Source organism: Achroia grisella, unplaced genomic scaffold (assembly GCF_030625045.1).
Source record: "Achroia grisella isolate CSIRO2021 unplaced genomic scaffold, CSIRO_AGI_Agris_v1 utg702, whole genome shotgun sequence".
NCBI lineage: Eukaryota > Metazoa > Arthropoda > Insecta > Lepidoptera > Pyralidae > Achroia > Achroia grisella.
Window position 1 is genome coordinate 26,064 of NW_026712999.1, and position 21,488 is coordinate 47,551.

The window sequence follows — 21,488 nt, forward strand, 5'->3', positions numbered from 1 at the left end:
TTGTAACTTGTAGGAATGTTTAAGAGAAAATGTGGGTGAAAAATACAGCTGCCAGAGTGGACTAAAGAAATCTAATACATGTAAGCTAAAAACTGAATTAATTTAAATGCAATAATAATTAAAAACTATAAAAATAAAGAGGAGCAAAAACAAACGTGTGTTTACTTTCCTACCCACAATTGAGAAAAAAAAAACAAAAAAAAAAAAAAAAAAAAAAAAAAAAAAAAAAAGAAAAAAAAAAAAAAAAAAAAAAAGAAAGTATTACATAAACACCTTTATACATTTTAATTATATTTTATTGATATAATTTTGTACAAATAACGGCATATTATACATCGGACAGGTTTCACATACAAAACTAACACTAGTCAAGCTATTAATATGTCACAAGTAGGTCTACATATACTCCAAACAAATGTAATATATATGTAAACAATTCACATATAAAAAACTATAAGTCTTTGGTAATGGAATGTATAATGAAATAAAATTAGGTACATTAGTCAAATAAATACAATAAGTTTTTGTTAAAATAATAATATAATTACATTAGTCATTTGTTTTGTAAAATTTAGAATTTTATTGGGAGTATTACATTATCTATAATAATTGTTGAAGTATTCTTTCTTTTTGATTTAAATATTAAATTTAGAATTATTATGTTTGTGTATTTCTCTCGTTGTAACTAGAGTTTGTAAGCAAGTAATTTTCCTTTAAGATATAGTTTGTATCGCCACTGTTTTGTTGTACCTTACATTGATATTAAAATCTGTTATTTGATAATGTAATAATCCCTTTAATTAAGAATAAAATTGCACAACTTTATAAATATTCGTATTTTTTTTTGTATTTCTTTTTTGTACCTCAGATATGACAAATAAGCGTATATGTAATGCTCATAAGTTGGTAATTAACGTCTATTTAAGCTAAAACAGTCTATAAAGGTATCATACCTATAGGTATATATTGCAGATTCAGTAATTAATTAAATATTGCGGCAACACTGAAGAGCACGCTTGTTCGTACGCGAATACGTTAACTAATCAAAAAAAATACATAAATAAATACTAATATAAAAAATATTAATTAATTAATAAAAAGTATTAATTAATTAATAAAAAAAAACAATTATATAAATCCTGAAAATTTATATAATATTAGAGATAAATATTGATAAAAAAATTACATAAAAATTACATAAGTAATTTGAAACTGCACTGAAAATAGAACAGTATATATATTTAACTTTATTGACTATTACAAAATAAAAGACAAGTAAACAAATAAATTTAACGAGCGATATCTAATTAATTACTATTTTTATTCATTAAAAAAAAACTAAAGATGTTAATAAAAGTTATAACAATACAAAGAAATCAAAATAAGTTAAGAGCTAATGCAGGTCACGACCCAGTATAACACTGTTACCATGAATATCGGTGCTGCTTTTCAGTTAAGCCCTTTAAATATTTTATAATTTAAATATAGATTTATCAAAATATCGTAAAATAAGTACAATATCCATTAATTTAAAAATGAGAGTTTCCGTAATAACTAAAGTTTATTTTTTAAGAATCTAATTAGTATAATGGTAGATACCTACATGGTAACCGTCGCAACGTCGATATCATGTGACACTCGTGATACCATACCATATTATTTCTCTGTATTTATCAATTTTTTTTTTATATCAATTATTAGAGTGCACCGCTCTATTATCTCTGATCAGCGCGACGTTTGACTGGTACAGAATGCCATTAGGCATTAAGACCGCCATGTATATACTTTTGTGTGTAAAAGAATAAATAAAGAAATCCCACTCATGCGTTATTATTCCAGAGAACTAAGATGTCATGCCTCTTATCCTGTTCACTGACTAATCAGCACTTCACCACCGAAACACTGCTTACAAAGCAAGCTGCTTAGTTCAAATAGATGATACTGAGGTACCCATACTTTTTACAGTCTACCATTCCTACTAAAAAAATAGTCCCAATAATATAAATAAATAGAATAAATCAACCAATTATATGGATATTCGAATTGTATTTTTTTTTTCGATATACATGAATTAATACCGACAATAAAACACCGAACATGATCATGTAATAATTAATATTAATACAATCAAGATATGCTTTTCTATAATTTCCTTTCACACCCTGTGAAATATTTATGTAGGTAATTGACAAACTTATTGGTGTAAATGAATTCCCAGCGACGGGTTCATATTATATCATTTGGAAATACATTTCGCCCTTTGACTATTTAATGAATCGAATGTTTCATATATTTTTATATTTAATGTAATTTTTACAAATAAGGGTTACGTAAAGGGTTTCCGAAAAGTCGTATTCATTAAATATCCAAATTGCAAATTAAAAGGGTTTAAAGAAAAACTGCAATCACCGTTAAACATTCAGTCGGTTTTAAGAGATATAGATATATAGATATTGATGTGAAATGTGTTATGTTTATTTCGAAAGGTTTTATTTTATAGTTTGCCTAATGAAATGTATGTGCTGAAAAAATTAATGATGCCGTAACAAAGTGACGGCCGACTTGGTGGTAAGTGGTAACCACAATATGTTTTGGTATAATTTCTATTTAGTCTAAACATTCTGTATAATCTATTACACTTTACGCCAGAGCATTGCATCATTTTCCCTAAACCCTTTTTTCAATTTATACATACAAAGCGCATTTAATTACACTACCTGTTAAATATACTCTATGATTATTAATACTAAAGCGGTGCTAAAATATTTATATGTTTTTGTCATTATTAAAGCGAACGAAATGAATTGCCAAACTAAACCTCGATCACGCTTAACACTTAATATAAAAAGCTCAATTATCAAACACTATTGTTATTAATCTACTTACAATAATCTAAACCACGTCCATATGAAAATTTCGATATACAAACGCTATATACTCGTATGTATACTTATTGAACTATTTTATAAAATACACTCACATAGTAACAAGTTTGTGACACGCTATTTCATATAAAATCAAAATGAAGAAACAAAAATGCGTGCAAACCACTCGTACGACTAGAATTTCATTTATTTTAACATTACAAATAGTTTTTTTTTTCATATCTACTAGATAGTAAAGCACTTTGAAAAGTTACTCCATTGTCCATGGAAATGAAATGGAAGAAAGAATAAAGTCTAAATTATTAATTGATTCATCAGAAATAAAGGAGTAAAAACAATATATATTCAAAAAGACATCAGTTCACTTATTTCTAAATTGACTAAGAGTATATTATTCAATTATTACTATTATTTTGTGTAAACTCGTGTAAAGACAGCTGATATTATCTCGATCATATTGTAGTTTATTGCCTCCGATAATTTATTCATTGATATGTAGTTACGGAGTTATTAAAAAAACAATTGGTCATTTATTAAAAAAAAAAACTTCAAACCATAAATTGGTTAAAAAATAAATGAACTTAGTAAATAAAACACACCTAACATTATAATTATATGCGCATAACTGTCTGGTTCATTTAGAATGAATATATATGAACCTGGACAACACAAGCGGAACAGTTCATTTATAATGAAAATAAATGAACCAGGAATTCTGCGCTCGTAACAAATGAAGTGGATTCACTTAAATGAACCGGTCGATTCATTTAAATGAATTGCCCAGTTTTATGGGGTGCATCTGCCGACATTGTTCGTGATTGTGTGTGGTAATTTTGATAACGACAGTGGTATATCGAAGTCCCCACTTAATGATATTTGCGAGACGCATCCCACTAAGCCGGTCTTGTATTTGCCCATGCTGTTAATTTCTATTGATGGTAGACCACCTGAAAATAAAAAAATATATACATAAATTACGATAATATTAGTATTATAAATGCTATACTGTGTCCTTCTGTCTGTTTGTTACTTTTCACGTCTACATTTACTACTATACTATAGCTGGTTTATTAAGAGAAAGCGATTATTAGTAATGAGAACTTGTGCCTCAAACTTTATATAATATAACGCTAATGGTAACGGTAACGGTAACGCTGGCAGGACATCAGTGGAGGATGATAACATGAGTATTAGGTCAGGTCAGTTAGCCTATAGTGGCTTATTTTTACCACCATAGCTCCCAGGAGGAATTGCGTGGTGGTCTATCTGACAGAGATTATTAGCAACGAGGTACAAGAAGGGGAAGGAGATTGTAATGTGTATTAATACCACCAATAGTGTAGTACGTGAGAAAGAGAAGGAAGCATTATGTCATCTCTAGTGCACACTGCTGGCGTCATGCGGGCTTTAAGCTGTGAACGCTTATGCCTAAGAGAAGGTGCTGTATGCCTAAGATATAGTTAGAAAAAAAGGTATGTACAGTAAATAAAAAATGTTATTTACCTATGTAGAGTCCATTGTCTGTATTCAACTGTTTCAGTTTTCCTGGCGACACCTTGCCTACGGACCCCAGGCCGTCCACTTCAAGTACACCAGCTTGTCTGTTCCTGCAAAGTATTTGTTGTTTATTTTATTTTATATCATTTGTAACAAATTGTAATAAACTTTATCGTGTCACAAGCACCCTTCCAACGCCTGCTCACTTTTTGTCAGCAAATATCACATTGCAAAAGTTAGCAGGCGCCATGGCAACTCCTGTATAGCTCCTGCCTTTGTACATAACTTCTTTAATCATGAACAAGTACATATTACAATAACATAGTTTTGACGGCTTCGCTGGTCTAGCGGTTAAACAACTTTACTTCTGATGGCCGCGGGTTCGAATCCTCGCACGGTACAAACAATTGCGTTAATGAGTATGATAGTTGTCTTGTACCCTTAACACAAGGTCTGATTAGCTTGGGACTGATTAGATAGCGTTTTTGTGAATTATGCAGGGATTGTATTAATGTGCTCGCGGTTCCACTCGCATGAAATTTATAGCCTATGTGTCTGTTTTATATGCTATATTACTGTAAAGTTTCATTAAAATCCATTCAGTAGTATAGCATGTAAGACTAAGAAATATCCATCCATCCATCCATACTTGTAAACTTTTGCGTTTATATTATTAAATATATAAAAGAAAATACTGACCTGGTCGCCCGTGCTCTGTGCCACAAGCCGTCGTCCACTTTCGTGTGATTCGCTATGATCACCACTTCGCCACTACCCAAATCATATCTGGAAATAATATTTCATTGTTACACACATTATTTATACAGACAAACATACATACACTGTGACCTGTACATATTTATTGTGTGGAGGATATTCTTAGGAGCGATGGTTTTCATATCCTCAGGATAGAATGTATACTTTTCAAAGGAGATATTTCGTTTATGCATGAGTGGGCTACTACCACATAGGATGTTTAGTGGCGTTTTCCCTTCTGCTTGGCAAAATCTGCAGACTGATGTAAGCCAATTCCTAATTTCGCCGGGATGTTGATATCCAGAGAGTACTCACCTGAACACGAGCACGGAATCCTCGACGGCCAGCGAGAGGAAGTCGTGCGGCGGGCCGCGGCCGCCCGACCACACCAGCAGGCCGCGCGCGCGAGAGCTGCGGAACCGGATGTTGATGTCCAGCGAGTAGCTCACCAGCCTGAAACACCATCACATTTACCACACTTGCACTAGAAATTATCCTCTGCACAGATACCTCATTATCATCATCATCAGCCTCTGCTGTACATAGGCTTCTCCCAGAGCACGCCTGGGCACGATCTTCCATTCTCTTACCGTTACAACCCGCAACCCTACGTATGTTGTCGCTCCACCTAGTTGCAGGGCGTCCTACACTACGTTTGCCAATTCGCGATTTCCACTCTAAAACACGGATACCTCAGTCTCACCTAATATTTACATATACTTTATGTGTCTTGTATACATATTTAGTCAGAAAGGCTATATGGCTTTTACCAGGCAAGCAGGCAAGGGCCTACTTGCCTGGTAAAAGCCATATAGCCTTATACTAGCCTAACCATATAGCCATATAGCCTACTTATAGGTAATTTCATATCCTTATATGAAATTACCTATAGCAAAGAACAAGTTTTGTTATATTATACAATTTTCCCTTATAATGTTTTCGGTCGGGTTTAAAGTTCTATAAAAATACAATAACATTACACACAGCTTGTTATATATGCTGTGCGTAGTATTGTAGAAAAGTACTGAAAAGCAGAACTTACACATGCCAAAGACGGAATGAGGCCATGTCATAATTTCAATATAATATGGACAGTTTAATATAATTGATTGTTGAATATTGTTAATTCCTTATTAAATCTGTGAAACGCTATGTTCTTGTGGCAACGACGATTTGCCTTACGACGAATAATATTTATTTATACGTATTTCACGTAGTCATTAGTATATATATGTATACAAATATGGTTATAGTACTTATAGTCTGTTTTTTAATCAGAGACTAAATAGACAAGTGTAAATGTCAAATTTTCAAATAATGGAAGCAACTGTAGCGGGGTAGTTCTGACCTGTGATATCGATTTCTTGAATCGTAATTTTTCATTTTAGACTATGCGTTTTAAAGTTTCTACGAAGTTTTCTCAACATATTTTCAAAATTTAGTTAGTACCATCCCTATAGATTCTAACTTACCACCGATACCGTAATTTAAAAGTCTTAAACTATTTAAAAATCAAATACTACAAATTCTTCCTACCTTTTCATAGTTTCTTCATCATCAATATGTATAAAACTATCAGTGCCAGTGAAGCTTGGATATGTATTAGTATCACCCCAATTTATCTCATTTGAATTTAAATATTTAACTTGCATGTATGTTTGTCCATCGTAAACAGGCTTCTCCGTTACCACATCGTTACTTCTCGTGTCTTGCAAGTAGTCATGCTTCTTACTTGCAAAATACTTCTTCTTTTTGTACTTCTCTGTATGCAAATGTTGGTTGTGTTTCTTCGATTTGACTTTATGGTATTTGGGTCTGAACCCTTTCTTGGGTACAATTGAATGGTGTATGTTGTTATCAGATATATTATGTCGATATTGTAACATGGGTTGAAGTATTTCTCTACATAAATCGCTGTTGCTGGAAAGGTAAATATAATCTTTATTAAAGCGTCATATTCGTGAACGTGTTGTTTATGGACTGGTCTTTTGGATTATGGTTACTAATTATATTGTATTATAATATTATACAATAGAATGTATGTCCTGGCGGTCACTATACGGTGCAGTATACACAATAAATCTATATTACAAAGAGGTAAAGTTTGTTAGTTTGGAAATTCGGTATAATCTCTCAGAAACAGATTTGATTTTGAGAATTCTTTTAGTATTGGGTAGGTCATTTATCGAGGAAGGCTAAAGGCTATATAACATCACGCCACGACCAATAGGAGCGGAGCTGCAATGAAAATTGTTGCGAAAACGGGGAATATGTTACGCAACGATCTCGCGCGGGTGAAAATTGTTATAATTATGTAAAATCTCATTTGAAAACATTACAGCAGAATTTCGCGTCTGTTGTTCTTGAATCAAACCACATTCTGAACTAACAGATCTGATTTACCATAAGTGTCTGTAATAGATTTAAATGATAACGATAAACTTCTCCCATTTTTGATAATCGTTATAACAGTGTGTTTATGTTATTTAACTCGTTAAATACATGCCCACCGGTGGGTCACTCCGCAACGAAAGTAAATTTACACAATGGGACCGAGAGATCAACAGTGGGCACTTTAATTGAAATAAATCTAGGGGTTAAATAATGTCTACCTCAAATGATTGTACACCAAAGACATTTAAAAAATAATATACCTAATTAACAATAAAAAATGCCGGTGCCTATGTGAGAAATAAGAATTTTTTAATACGGTCTTCAACGTGTTAAATCAAGAAAGATAAATAAATATGTCTATGGCAGTATTTTTATTTCAAGAAAGATAAAAGAAAGAATACTTACAGACACGTTGTATTATTAGGTTCGTCGCAGTTATCTACATTCAAACCACCCAACGCTGATGCCACTACAGCCAACTCTTCATCATTTATTACCAACTGGAAAAAGCATACAGTTCTTCATGTAACATCAAACTCACAAGCACAATGACACACAAATCGTCCGGTGAAACTGTAATGGCCATCTGCGACCAATAGCTTAGAAGTAGGCCGGAAAATAATAAAAAAAACTTACACACGTAAACAAATCGATCGATACAAACAATCATACTCATGAAAGAAAATGTTTGTTTACGAGGAATCGAACCCGCGACCCTCGGAAGTGAAGCGGTGTGCTAAACGGCTAGACCACCGAGGCCGTAAAAAAAAAATTATAAATTCGAAAGTAACTCTGTCCGTCTGTCTGTCTAACTTTCACGCTAAAACTACAAAACCGATTTAAACGAAATTTGATACACATATAATCTAGACCCTGAGAAAGGACATACCTGTAGGCTTCTTTATAATGCGAAATAAGGGTTGAAAGGCGATATGAATGTTTGTATGGAAATATCATCATTCTTCAAGCTACAACGATGATATTTATTTTTGGCATTTGGGTTAGATTACTGAATATTTATTCTATATATGGTCATTATAACACGTGAGCACAACTAGTAAATAAATAAATGAAATCAAAGAGAATAAGTTTATAAACTTACTTGGCCTACGCATCCACTGAAAGACGTCCTTAAGGCCAGTCTAGGTGGTAAGGGGTGAGGCGCTCCTCCCAATAGCATCGGCTGCCTAAGAGTGAGCCGGCGGGCGGCGCCGCGTGACGTCACCGAGCGAGTCGCGTCATCTCGAGGTGACGTCACGCGGACGTCATTGGTTGATGAAGCGCGCACACGCAGAGAAGCATGTTTACCAGAACGGCTCACTGATACTCGGTGCCAGGTATTCGGTTTTAGAGGGTACGCAGATCTGAAAGATGGTTTTTTTTCATTTATATTAGTATTGGTGTGATCAAAGCAAAATCAGCAAAGTATCAAAGTATAATAATAAATAGGTAACTCTTTATTATGCACAGTAAAAAAACTACAAAAAAATATACTTGTTGAAAATATGCTAACAAATGGCGGCCTTATCGCTCAAAGCAATCTCTTACAGACAACCTGGGATTTGGAAGCTGTGAGTAAAGGAAAGGTAGGTAGCACAGTATAGCAATAGAAATAGATAATATATGAATACTAAATACATACTGAGTCAAGTATCTGATAGAATAGGCCTGAAGATGAATCTGCAGAAGACTGAGTGGTTGGGTCCCTCAAACACGATATCGGTTTCAATTCAGGGAACCACCAGGGAACACGTGGTCTTACACGTGTACATCTATACATCTATATAGGCCAAAAAATCCGACTAGATGCAGAGTCCTTGGATGCAGAGTTGGATAGGCGAATTCAGTTAGGATGGGGTGCTTTTAGTAAACTCAAAGATGTTTTCAAATCTAAGATCACGCAAATATTGAAAACAAGATTATACAAGCAATGCGTCCTACCAGTGATAACATACGCTTGCAAAACGTGGACACTAACCGCCGAAAGGGTCAACAAGCTACAAGTCACCCAAAGAGCAATGGAGCGATCTATGCTCGGTATCTCCCTATGAGACAGACTGCGAAATACTGAGATCAGAAGGCGCACTGGAGTTAGCGACATCATCCAAAGAATCGCGCAACTAAAGTGTAGTTGCGCGATTCTTTGGATGTATGTATGTCCAAGTAATAACGACATACAGATCCCTAATGTGGCGACCTAGGATCGGAAGCAGAAGCGTAGGCACGCCAACCGCCAGATGGTCTGATGACATCAGGAACCCGGCAGGGCAGACCTGGACAAGGTGCGCCACAGATAGAATTAGTGGAAAACTATGCTAGAGGCATACGTCCAGTAGTGGATTACTTTATGCTGAAAGAGAGAAGAGAAAGAGAAATATATACTACAGTTTCTAAAGGTTTATATACAAAAATAAAATATTAAATAAAAACATCACACCCTGTCTACCCTATCTCGCATTCCATTCAACATTTTATATTATTTGTCAATATCATATGGTATTTCACTAACCTGACCAATGCAATACCAGAGCCAAGATCGAAAGCGAACTCCACGAAGTAATCTCTGAGGTGGAGGGAGAAGAAATCTCCGTCTCCGCTCGCATGTTCGGAGTTGTACAGCACCAAGCCATCGCCGTCAGTCGGTTTGAGAGTTATCTGGGAAAGACAGATAAATAATTTTATTTATTTATTCTTTGGTACAGAAAATTGTATACGTGGTGGACTTAATACCTGATGGTATTCCCTACAAGTCAACCGTAGCTGATCAGAGATACCTAATAAGGCGGTGAAATCTAATAATACATATTATTAAGATAAATGACACAGTTAAATACCATTTATATATACAAAAAGTAAAAGTATTTAATATATTTAAAAAAAATACTCAAAAACCATGACTATAAATTTAAATAATCTTGACGACACCTGGAGAATTAATAAAACCAGCATTATTTCGCCAGCAAAATATTAACTAATACATCAAAAGGAAGCAGTAAATTAAAAAGCTGCATTTGCGTTAAGTATTCTAATGTATATTTACATCAAAAAATGCGTAGACGAACATTCGTGACAGACGTTAAGCCAGGACCAATTTATTTCATAACTCGGCAAGCTGTCGCGTGGCGTTAGTCAGGTTTCGCCAACATTTTTTCCCCTTAAACAAATTATTTTTTCGCGAAAGCTTTTAAACGACCACGGGAAACTTTTGCTTGTTTAAAAATATATGTGTAAAGTCGGCTTATTACTTTGTTTTACTAGCACTTACCGAGTTTATTTATGAGAACTGTGATGTGGTTAAGGGGCCCGTTTTGTTTATAAAAACGAAAAAGTTACAAAAAATATTCGGGCATGTTTATTATGAAAATATTTAGTTAGTAAAGGATTTAATATTTAAGTTGGATGTTTATAAACATTTTTTAGCAAAATCTTATTAATATTATAAACGCGAAAGTTTGTGAGTATGAATAGATGTTTGTTACTCTTTACCAAAACCAACTGAATTAATTTTAATGAAACTTTACAGTAATATAGCTTATACATCAGAATAACATATAGGCTATAAATTTCAGGCGGATGAAACCGCGGGAACAGCTAGTAATAATATAAAACCTAGGAAAATTCACATACCCAGTGCAATCTCGTCCTAAACTAAGGTATGACTACTAAATGATAGAAATAATAATAACTGATAGAAATATTTAAACACAATTTACAAATATATAGGTATAATATACATAGAGAATATCTAAACCAATACAAATAATCTGGAAGTACGATTGGAATCTGTAGTCCCTAAGATAAGTTCGACCAAACAAGCAAATGAACTCTTCAACTTTATGTATTGATCTAATTGATATAATAAACAGAACCATTATAGATTCAGATTATTCTACTAAGACGTTAACGAGACAATATTCAAACTGTATTTTGCTTATTAATAATCCAGATTAGTGATTACTTTATTACAAATTGTTACTGAATTTGCTTTATAAAATTACCAGCTACCCGCTCCAGCTTTGCACGGGTGTAATTGTATTGTTTCTCTTGAAACTTTCTATGTATTGCTAAAAACTGCCTCAAAATCCATTGCGTAGTTTAAAAGATCTAAGCGAACAGACAGCGGAAGTGACTTAATTTTATACTATTTAAAGATCTACATACATTAGTGGCTATTCTTGGCTTTGCCCAAGCTCCTAACTTTCGAGTTATGCATATATTAACATTATAGTTTATTGCTAGTTAGCTGATCCTAAGTGGTAATCTTCGCCTATGTACATGGACAACACTATGGACTTGAATGTTATCTTATTCAAGCAATTTCACTGCTTCATGACACCCTTTAACTAGAACACATCTTACAAAGCAAACTGCTAAGCGGATGAAATAGGTGAAACTAAGGTAATACGCAACGACTTTTTACAAGGTCTACCGGGGTAATTTGTAATATATTTAAGTAATATAAAATATGCACTTACTTGTATATCCAGCCACGACTGCGCGGAGTTGCCGAGACCTGGTAGACGGAGGTATGAAGACCCGTTAAAACGTGGAACCTGAAATTAAAATTATTATGATAATTATCTTTAGTTTTTATGAAATATAATTATGCTTATTGAAATTCAAGATTATGATAATTATATTAAGTATTACGAAAGATATGCATATGTTTTTTATATATTTCCATATCATATGTGACGTGGTCTTTGAAGAAAAAAATTATAGAAAAACATATCTGAAATTAAATTTTTAATTTCATACTGTAGCAATATTACTCAAGAGTGAAGAATATGTAGGTCATGTATGTAGAATAACTTCGATTTAATGTTTGAAAATGTCACTTTCTAAGCTTTTTGGCTTTCAGAATTTGTAGACAAGGAACCAAGCTGTTCACCCTGATCGTTTGGAATATGCTCCCTGTATTATTGTAAGTTATTCTGTCAAAAAAATATAAAGTAAAAATTTAAATTAAAATCAATTTTATTATTATTACCTTTAGGTCCAAAGTAATTTCGCACTTCTCTCCAGCATATCCCAACGGACACAAACACACACCGCCAACACAACCGCCGCCATGATGACATTCGCATTTATCATCAACTTTAGCCGTTCTCATCGCTTTATCGTTATCACTATTTAAATCATTGCTCACATCATTATTAATATCATTAATTTTAGTATCTTTTTCACTTTTTATTTTTGTAACGTCTTTTGCCATTCTGTAGTTTTTGAACTGTTCAACCGAGTTATCTAAATTGTTTTGTTCCTGTGTTTTAGCGTCTCGCATGACTATATCATTGTCTTCGAAGTGTACAATATCGTTTATATCGTATATGCCATGTGCGTCGTTGTTGTGATTGGATTCACTAGTAGTGACTTCATTTGGTGGTTTCCATGGTGCTAGAGCTGGTGCACACTCGGCTATAACAAGAGAGATTATGTTAAAATCGATAATGATACTTACACCTATCCAATATTATAAAATGTCTGTTTAATATTATTATTTATTTCTTAATCACTCTTAGACAATTATTAATATAATAATAATAATAAATAATATTCCTGGACAATTCACATAGCGCCATCTAGTACCATACTAAGAGCTTGTTATGAGTACTAGACAAGGGATATAAATACGTAGATACATTTTTTTTGTAAATACATACATAATACACCTATAAAATACCCAGACTAATATAAACAATCATACTCATGAAAACATATTTTTATACCGTGCGAGGAATCCAACCTGCGACCATCGTAAGTAAAATTGGAAAGAATAGAAAGAAATTTGGAACAAAACTCCTTCTTTATATAAACTACTAGCTGGCCCGCGCAACTTCGTCTGCGTGTTCATTTCCGCACCTTTTGCAATATTTTTCATTGCAGCTCCGTTCCTATTGGTCGTAGCGTAATGTTATGTAGCTTAAAGCCTTCCTCGACAAATGAACTATCTAACACAAAAATAACTATTCAATTCGAATGAGTAGTTCCTGAGATTAGCGCGTTCAAACAAACAAACTCTTAAGCTTTATAATATTAGTATACTCGTAGATAAGTGTGTGAAATCATACTTCTCCGTTTGCGCAAATTTCGAAAAGTTTTTGTATAAGTATATATATAAAATTTGTATAAGGTTTTTGATAGATAATTTATAGATAATATTATTTCGCATGAATGAAGTGAAGATTACAAAATCAAATTGTAAACACAATTACATTTATCTAATACATAATAAGATTCAACATCTCAATTAGGGAGTCATGTAAGACAAAATCACAATTGAACTCCGGGAGCGTGTATGTGAACCTATTACGTATTCATTGCTTTCCTCGCAAATATTACCGAATTTCATCATCATTCGTGCAACGCCGGTATTAAAACAAGAGCGGATTGGGGAAACCAATCCATAATCCACAGAAATAACACACATTCTGCGTACTAGCATTACACTCTAATCATTTTAATCAGTAGGTACGAGTAATTAGTAACTATAGAAGAAAAGTTGAGATATTATGTCGGCCTCGGTGGTCTAGCGGTTTAGCACACCGCCTTACTTCCGATAGCCGCGGGTTCGATTCCTCGCACGTCACAAACATTTGTATTTATGAGTATGATTTTTTGTATCGGTCTGGGTGCTTCTATGTATAATATGTATGTATTTACGAAAAAAAAAGTATCTATATATTTGTATCAGTTATCTAGTAGCCATAACACAAGTTTTAGATAGCTTAACTTGCATCTAGAGGGCGCTGTGTGAATTGTCCTGAGATTATTAATATTATTATATGAAATATTAAACTCAAAGTAATTTCTTCACATAGGACATTTCGGCTTCTTGGGTATTTCATATTTTCTATCGCTATTCCAACCGTCCAGTTCGGCTAGCTACTTAATTTGAGAAGAACTGGCAAGACTTTCACTTGGTACATGTTTTTTAGTTGGTTCAACTATATGTTCAATTTAAATATTGAAAAAAAAAAATCTAATCTAATTAAATATACAAAGTCGTCTGCACATGTGACTTTATCTCGCTCATTAAGGCATTCACTAATTAGTTTGAATGCCGGTTTGCAATGTTAGTTGGTATAAAGACTGAAATAATTATACTCGCAAAATTACTGTGAGTTTTCCGTCTCAAGTTTTTTTAATTGCTAGCTGGTAATGTAAATATGAGCTATATTCCTAGTTGTACTTGAATCCCAGCTAATCAACAACAACAATCTCTATATTAACTTGATTTAAACTAAATTAGGTAGGTAAAGTCAATTAAAGAATGAGAAAATTTTGATAAATACAGTAAATATACTTTTCTTTTTACGCTTGTTATTCCAAATACAGTTATCAGGGGTGTTCTCAACTAGAAGTGGTGATGAAAACCACATTAATTTCGGTATACTTGAATTAAATACGACAGAGAGCTACCACAACGATTCTCTCAGAATTTAGTTCCATCATAGAAGCTTCATGATTTTCAATAAATATTGTTTTATAAATGAAGTAAAAAAGGGGTTGTTGACACTATCGTAAGAAATTTGATAGAGGGCGCCACTAAGTTCTGCCGTGGAGATACCAGCGCCATATTTTCCGCACTACCTTTCTAGAATGAATAATGTCTGTGGTTAGTTTATGGTGCCTCACGCCACATCATCGATAGGTGATGTAACAAAAGCAACTAGCGGAGAGATACATTCGAGAGTATATTTTGGTCTTAATGGTCAATGAACAACTAACTAGCATAATAGTGAGTGAATACAATAGGAAAGTGTACTGCGTGACTTCCAAATTATCGGCTACAAACACACACTACTGTTTTCACTGGCCGTCCACAGCTTAATGCCCGCAAGACGACAGCAGTGTGCGCTAGAGACGACATAATGCTTCCTTCCCTTTCCTACAGAGACTCGTCGAAAATCCAAATTGAAACACAAAATTTTCGTTTGGTATTGACCAGATTATGAACCTTTAGGGACTATTCAGGGTTGTTTTAAAAAAAAATCTACTACGATAGCATCGAGTTGCTCTTTTAAATTGCTAATTGCTTTAAAACTTCCAAACTGCGATATCTTTAAAAAGTTACATCCTACTTTAAGAGATTACAAATTGTTTTAGTCCAAAAGCAATTATAACAACGTTTGTTATCCAACTTTGCACCTGGAACTTTAAAATCTAAATTACTTCAAACAAGCTATTACGATTTTGGGTGAAGACAATTGTATTACAAAATTATTATCAGATTTGCATGTTTACGAACTTGTTCCATATAGATGTTGGAATTTCTCTTAGAAGGATAGGTACAAGATACCTTACAATATGAAAGTATATATAATATTTTAAAAATCATTGTACCATCGATCTTTTGTTTGACAATCAAATCAATCAACAACAGTAAATAAAAAATCTAAAGCTGCGATGCCATAAATAAAATTGAAGTGTCTGTTTGTATTTTTAAATTAATGGCTTTTCACTAAATTTATATTAGAGTATATATGAATTTAGTGAAATGATCGAAACATTTATCGAAAAATTAAATTCATACATTTTTGTCTGTCTGTCTGTCAAGTGTTGCTAAGCTCTGAAACGGTTGGACCTATTTTTTCAGTCGCAGATAGCTAAAGTTATAAGGAGTTACTTAGGATACTTGTATTTTAATTTTTTTTATTTATTTTGATTAATAAAAATGAAATTCCAACCAAATGAAGTGACGAATAGAAAGTTAAATAAGAATGTAGACGGTGAATTGAAAGTATTGATAAAGATAAACAATGTCAGTTTATCTGGTATACTATGCATCAACTATAATAAATCACATAGTACACTTAAGGTCAGGCTTGAAGCACACACTTCAAAAGAGAATGAAGACATTGTAAATAATCCCGGATGAAAGGGAAATAGCCTGTCCTATCGACATTGCAGTTAAAAGGAGACACAAGAAGGCTTTAAGGCTTAACTTTACGAGAAGTAAGGGACGAGAATAATGCACACGTATATATTAGTACAGACAATTTCCTGTATCCGAATGAAATTGCTAATGTGAAAGTTTGTAAGGACATTTCTTGCGATGTTTGTGAACCAATGGGGTTTAAAGAGAATAAGCATTTAATTGAAATTTAGTAATATAAGATATATTATTAAATTTATTAAATTTAGCAACGCTGGCGCTGGCACAGCAACACTTAGCTGTGCCAGCGCTTTCAGCCGCGTGAAATTTATATTCTGTTACTCTTTGTATTATTCTGCTATATAAGCTATATTATTGAAAGTTTCATTAAGTTTTTGTGTGAAAGAATAACAAACATCATCATCATCTATTTATCTATCCATAATCACAAAATTACGCGTTTATAATATTAGTAACATTTTGTCCCTTAATTCTCAAGTAACCAACCGCAGGAAACATCAAAGTTCGGAATGTATTAACAACTTTTTTTCTATTTCTGGTTACACCTCTTCATTATCATCATCAGACCACTGCAGTCCACTACTTATACTTCACCATCATCATCATATTTGATTATACTTAATTATATAAGTATACCTTTAAAATCACACGCACTATATATCTCTGTATAATAATAGTCAGTCTCACAGGCAGTACATAAAAGAGTATATATGCGTAAGTGTGTCCAATATATAGTAGTGTCTGTAATTTTTTTTGTTAATTAATGTATTTTCTATGCACATGCTAGTAAAAAAATATTTGCATTCTGCGCTTCTTCTCTATATAAACTACTAGCTGTGTCCGCGACTTCGTACGCGAGTTATAAGAGTACCTATTCATACAAACAAACTTTCATCTCCCCTTTTAACCCCTTACTACCCTTTTTTCTCATTAAAAAGTAGCCTATGTCTTTTCTTAGGGTCTAGACAATCTGTATGTAAGAAATTTCATTTAAATCGGTTTTTTAAATGAAATTACATACAATAGTTTTGGCTTGAAAGCGAGACAGACAGACAGACAGAGTTATTTTCCCATTTATAATATTAGTAAGGATAATTGTGGGAAATTTTGATACTCCTACGTCCGCGCAATTTTCGTAAAAAGGGGTACATAGCTTTTCCTCACGTATTAATATATGTATACCATTCTATATTTAAAATTATTATGTCGCAGATAATATCAACAATATATAAATCATCGCTCAGTGGATAGCCGTTAAACTAATCCACTTCTAATTTTAACTTGAAGATAATTAAGAACTAAGTTTCATCAAAATTACTGTACAATAATCTAAAGTTGGGATAATTTCAAACAAACCCACAATTTATCTTGCACACGCCTCTGTCCCTAGAGTGTAGGTTGTACCAACAGCTGGGAACTTTTCCTTCGGCTCGAAAGAAATGCCATTTATCAATGTAATACTTAATCTTTAAAGTTTTCGGTAGCTGGTTTGTTGATATTGGTTTAGGGTAGACTGCAGTATTAGAAAACTACCCTCTAACACTGGCGGCTTTGATCTCGTTTGACCGTGATGAATAGCAGTTTAATTTTTACTAGAATGGCAAACAAGGTGACGTACTTTCGCGTTTTATTGACCACTAGCTTTTGCTCGCGGCTTCGCTCGCTTTAATTTATCCCCTTAGGGGTGGAATTTATCAAAATCCATTCTTAGGAAATGCCTCCGTCATAGTAGCTATATGCATGCAAAGTCTCAGCCCGATCGGTTTAAAATTGACAAAGTTTCATATAAAATATCATCTTCAATTTTATCCCTTTGGAGGTAGAATTAATCAAAATCCTTTCGTAGCGGATGCCTATGTCGTTACATCTACCTGCATGCCAAATTTCATCCCGATCCGTCCAGTGGTTTGTGCTGTGCGTTGATAGATCACTACGTCAGTCACCTTTGAGTTATATATATGTAGATGATGAACAGTAGCTCAATTCTTTATGTGACTGGAATGGCAAACTAGTTGACGGTAAATGGTAAGTTGTAACTGTTGGTTATATGAACATCACCGGACAATAACATCATCAACTGACACTCGCGGTACTCGTTATATGTCCCGTTATAATACAAATTCTGCAATTCTACGTTTCACACTAGAATCAAAATAGCACTGACAAGCATGAAGTTTGGTGGCTGGAATATGAAGTAGGTGAGATATAGACTTTATACGAATTTGGATTCATCTGTATTCGAGATAATTGTGTCCAATTTAGAACTTTCAAAAGTATAGTAATAATAACTCTGGACAAATCACACAGCGCCATCTAGTTTTAAACTAAGCAGAGCTTATATAGTTATACTAGACAACTGATATAAACTGGATAAGATATACTGGTCTTCATTAACACAGTGGAGTCTAAAATTAAATTCAGAAATGCTTCAATTTAGTACTATACGTTTATGATATATATTTACAATTTTTGATAAGAACTTAGAAATATGTATCATTGTAGTAGAAGAAGAAATATTAGTAAAAATTTAGGTACATGAAATAATATTTATATCGAAAAATCCGAAAAAAAGTTCCATTGTTCCAGCTTTAAAATGACGAATTTCCGTAACACGTTCCACAACATTCCAAAACTTAAAACTTTTATCTAATTATTAATTGTTTTACAATACAATATTTGATAAATCTTGGGATCGGTGAAACCTGGGTGTATGTATTACCATTACACACAGAGATGAATATACCCGCATATAAATAATCTCATCTCAAGTAAGTTAACTGTAAACGGGTTAAAACATAGTTTAGAAGTCCGCTCCATTTCCACTGAATTCTCCATAGAAATTGATTTAATTGGGGTCGCACAAAGTTTACAGCATATGAGTTTAACTGATTGTTAATAGAGTTTCGTTAGATCAGTGTTTCTCAACATAGGGCCCATGCACCACATTCTAAATCTGCCTGAAAATAGATTCAAATGTAAGAAATTGATTTAATTGGAGACGCACAAAGTTTAGAGTATATGAGTACCTATAACTAATTGTTAATGGAGTTTCGTATAGATCAGTATTTCCCAACGTGAGGTCCATGCCCCACATTCTAAATCTGTCTGAAATAAGATTCAAATATCGTATAAAACACTTCCTTTGTAAAAAAAAGCTTATTATAAAATTTAAGAGTTTGTAAACAATAATGTTTTGTAGAAGATACTTAAAAATCATAGCGCTGACAATATTATCTGATTGCACCAGGAATGAATGCATAGCAGTTTCTATATTGATTATCGCATGCCTCATACTTGTTATTGTGTAATTATTCTATTCAATTCAAAAGAACAACACACAAGTCTCTTGCTCTTTCTTCTTGGGATGAGACTGCGTTCCGAATGAGTAGAAAATCCGATAGAATACAAAAATGTGACTATTCAAAAGTGCTTGTATTGAGTTTATTTGAATAAAGATTATTTCTATTTCTATTTCCACAGGGGGCAATTAAAAAATAAACTCTTTATTAAAATTATATGAACTTACCGTTTCATTAACAATTGCCTAGTGATTTCTTCCTAAAACCAAGTATTTAAGTTTCTTAACTGAACAATTCAATTTTTAATTTTGTAAATTATGTTTGTTATATCGGGTTAGAAACTCTTTTATATATGTTTTATAATATATAACTATATTCGTTTTACATATGTAATGAAAGTCAATATGTTTTTTGTGACTATACCGGTTCCTTTTTCTTTGCTCGTCTCGTCTTCGAGGGCATAGTAAGGCTAAGGTGGGCCATGGCTCTAAAAAGATTGGGAAATACTGGTATAGATGTTAACTACTACATTCATACAAAGAAACTTCAGTTATGGGAATATCCTATGGCTGTTTATATATGAGTATGATTTAGTTTTGTTACGGGTTTGAATTTGATTTTAATATTACGTTATAGATTATCTTATATTATATTTACATCAGTCATTCGACTGTTCCTTGCTCATATTATGGCAATAGTATTTAAAGAAATTAAAATTTTCGTTTGTTTGTTTTTTATATTGTAACATTGTTGAAAAGCACTGAATAAATATCATTACTTTCTTTCTTTCTAAAATATGCTTGAAATTTAATTTATCTTAATAAAGGTAATTTCTATTCATTTTGCTACAGTGCATTTGGCTTTCAACCAGCTTTACAAAGAATCTGAATTCAAATCTGACCGAAACAAAAATACTGTGTGTAGACATATTATATTAATTTGTTGTGCTCTTCATATTTAATTGTTTTACACTATTCTAGATAGCAATGCTACATCAATATAATTTACTACCTTTCTACACAACAAACCCCAACATAAGTACTACTCTTACTGCGTCTCGTTCGGCCACTTTTCCGGGTGTTAACTTTTCTTTAAGAATATTAACATTGGCGTTAATGCTTGTCAAGTTCATGTCAGATTACCTACATAGCCAAATTCATAATACATTTTTCAGTTTTATATATTTAAATTAATGTAGAGGAAAGATTTAATACCAGAGAATATATTTTTTTTTTAATTTAAAAATTCTTTCAGTTGTATACAGTAACCTGTGCCTGCGAGATCTTCCGCGTGGAATAGTGATCGTGAATAGCATTTTTAATTGTTAAGGCTAATTATAAAAAGCAAATGAATAAAGTTTTATCGTTACAGGCACAACAATGTGGAATTTCCATACAAACTTTAATTCCCTATGTTATTTTACCTTCTTAAAGCGTTATAAACTTTGAATGTGATATTTATTTATATTTAACTAACAATCTCAAAAATACTACTAACGACTCTATTGCTGTTGGCTGCATCTGACTTTTACAAATTCACCGGACCATAAGGGACTAGAGCAGATGGCACACCAGACTCGGGGAAGGACTTATGGAGCGGCTGAAGGCCGACTCAGTCTGAGGGCACCGCAAGGGGTTCAAACCTTAGCTCGGGGGTAATTGAACGGGGGATCGATCGGAGATTAGATGTTAGCTTATTTTCAATTCCAATTACATAAAAAGAATACGTCAGGGGCTTGATTATATAATGCTTTCATAT

The 21,488-nt window shown here is 33.1% G+C and overlaps 1 protein-coding gene across 1 annotated transcript in view; it reads right to left on the reverse strand.

Moving 5' to 3' along the window:
* Positions 1–3,596: 3,596 nt before the first annotated feature.
* Positions 3,597–21,488, reverse strand: part of LOC131850080 (pikachurin-like) — an 80,690-nt gene continuing 62,798 nt past the window's right edge. The window contains exons 8-17 of the mRNA XM_059200232.1: positions 12,523–12,950; positions 12,008–12,085; positions 10,042–10,187; positions 8,635–8,896; positions 7,938–8,032; positions 6,675–7,058; positions 5,454–5,591; positions 5,082–5,168; positions 4,389–4,492; positions 3,597–3,832 (exon numbers count right to left, since the gene is read on the reverse strand). Of these exons, the coding sequence (XP_059056215.1) occupies positions 3,672–3,832; positions 4,389–4,492; positions 5,082–5,168; positions 5,454–5,591; positions 6,675–7,058; positions 7,938–8,032; positions 8,635–8,896; positions 10,042–10,187; positions 12,008–12,085; positions 12,523–12,950 (1,883 nt within the window). The 3' untranslated portion in view covers positions 3,597–3,671. The remainder of the gene's footprint in view (positions 3,833–4,388; positions 4,493–5,081; positions 5,169–5,453; positions 5,592–6,674; positions 7,059–7,937; positions 8,033–8,634; positions 8,897–10,041; positions 10,188–12,007; positions 12,086–12,522; positions 12,951–21,488) is intronic.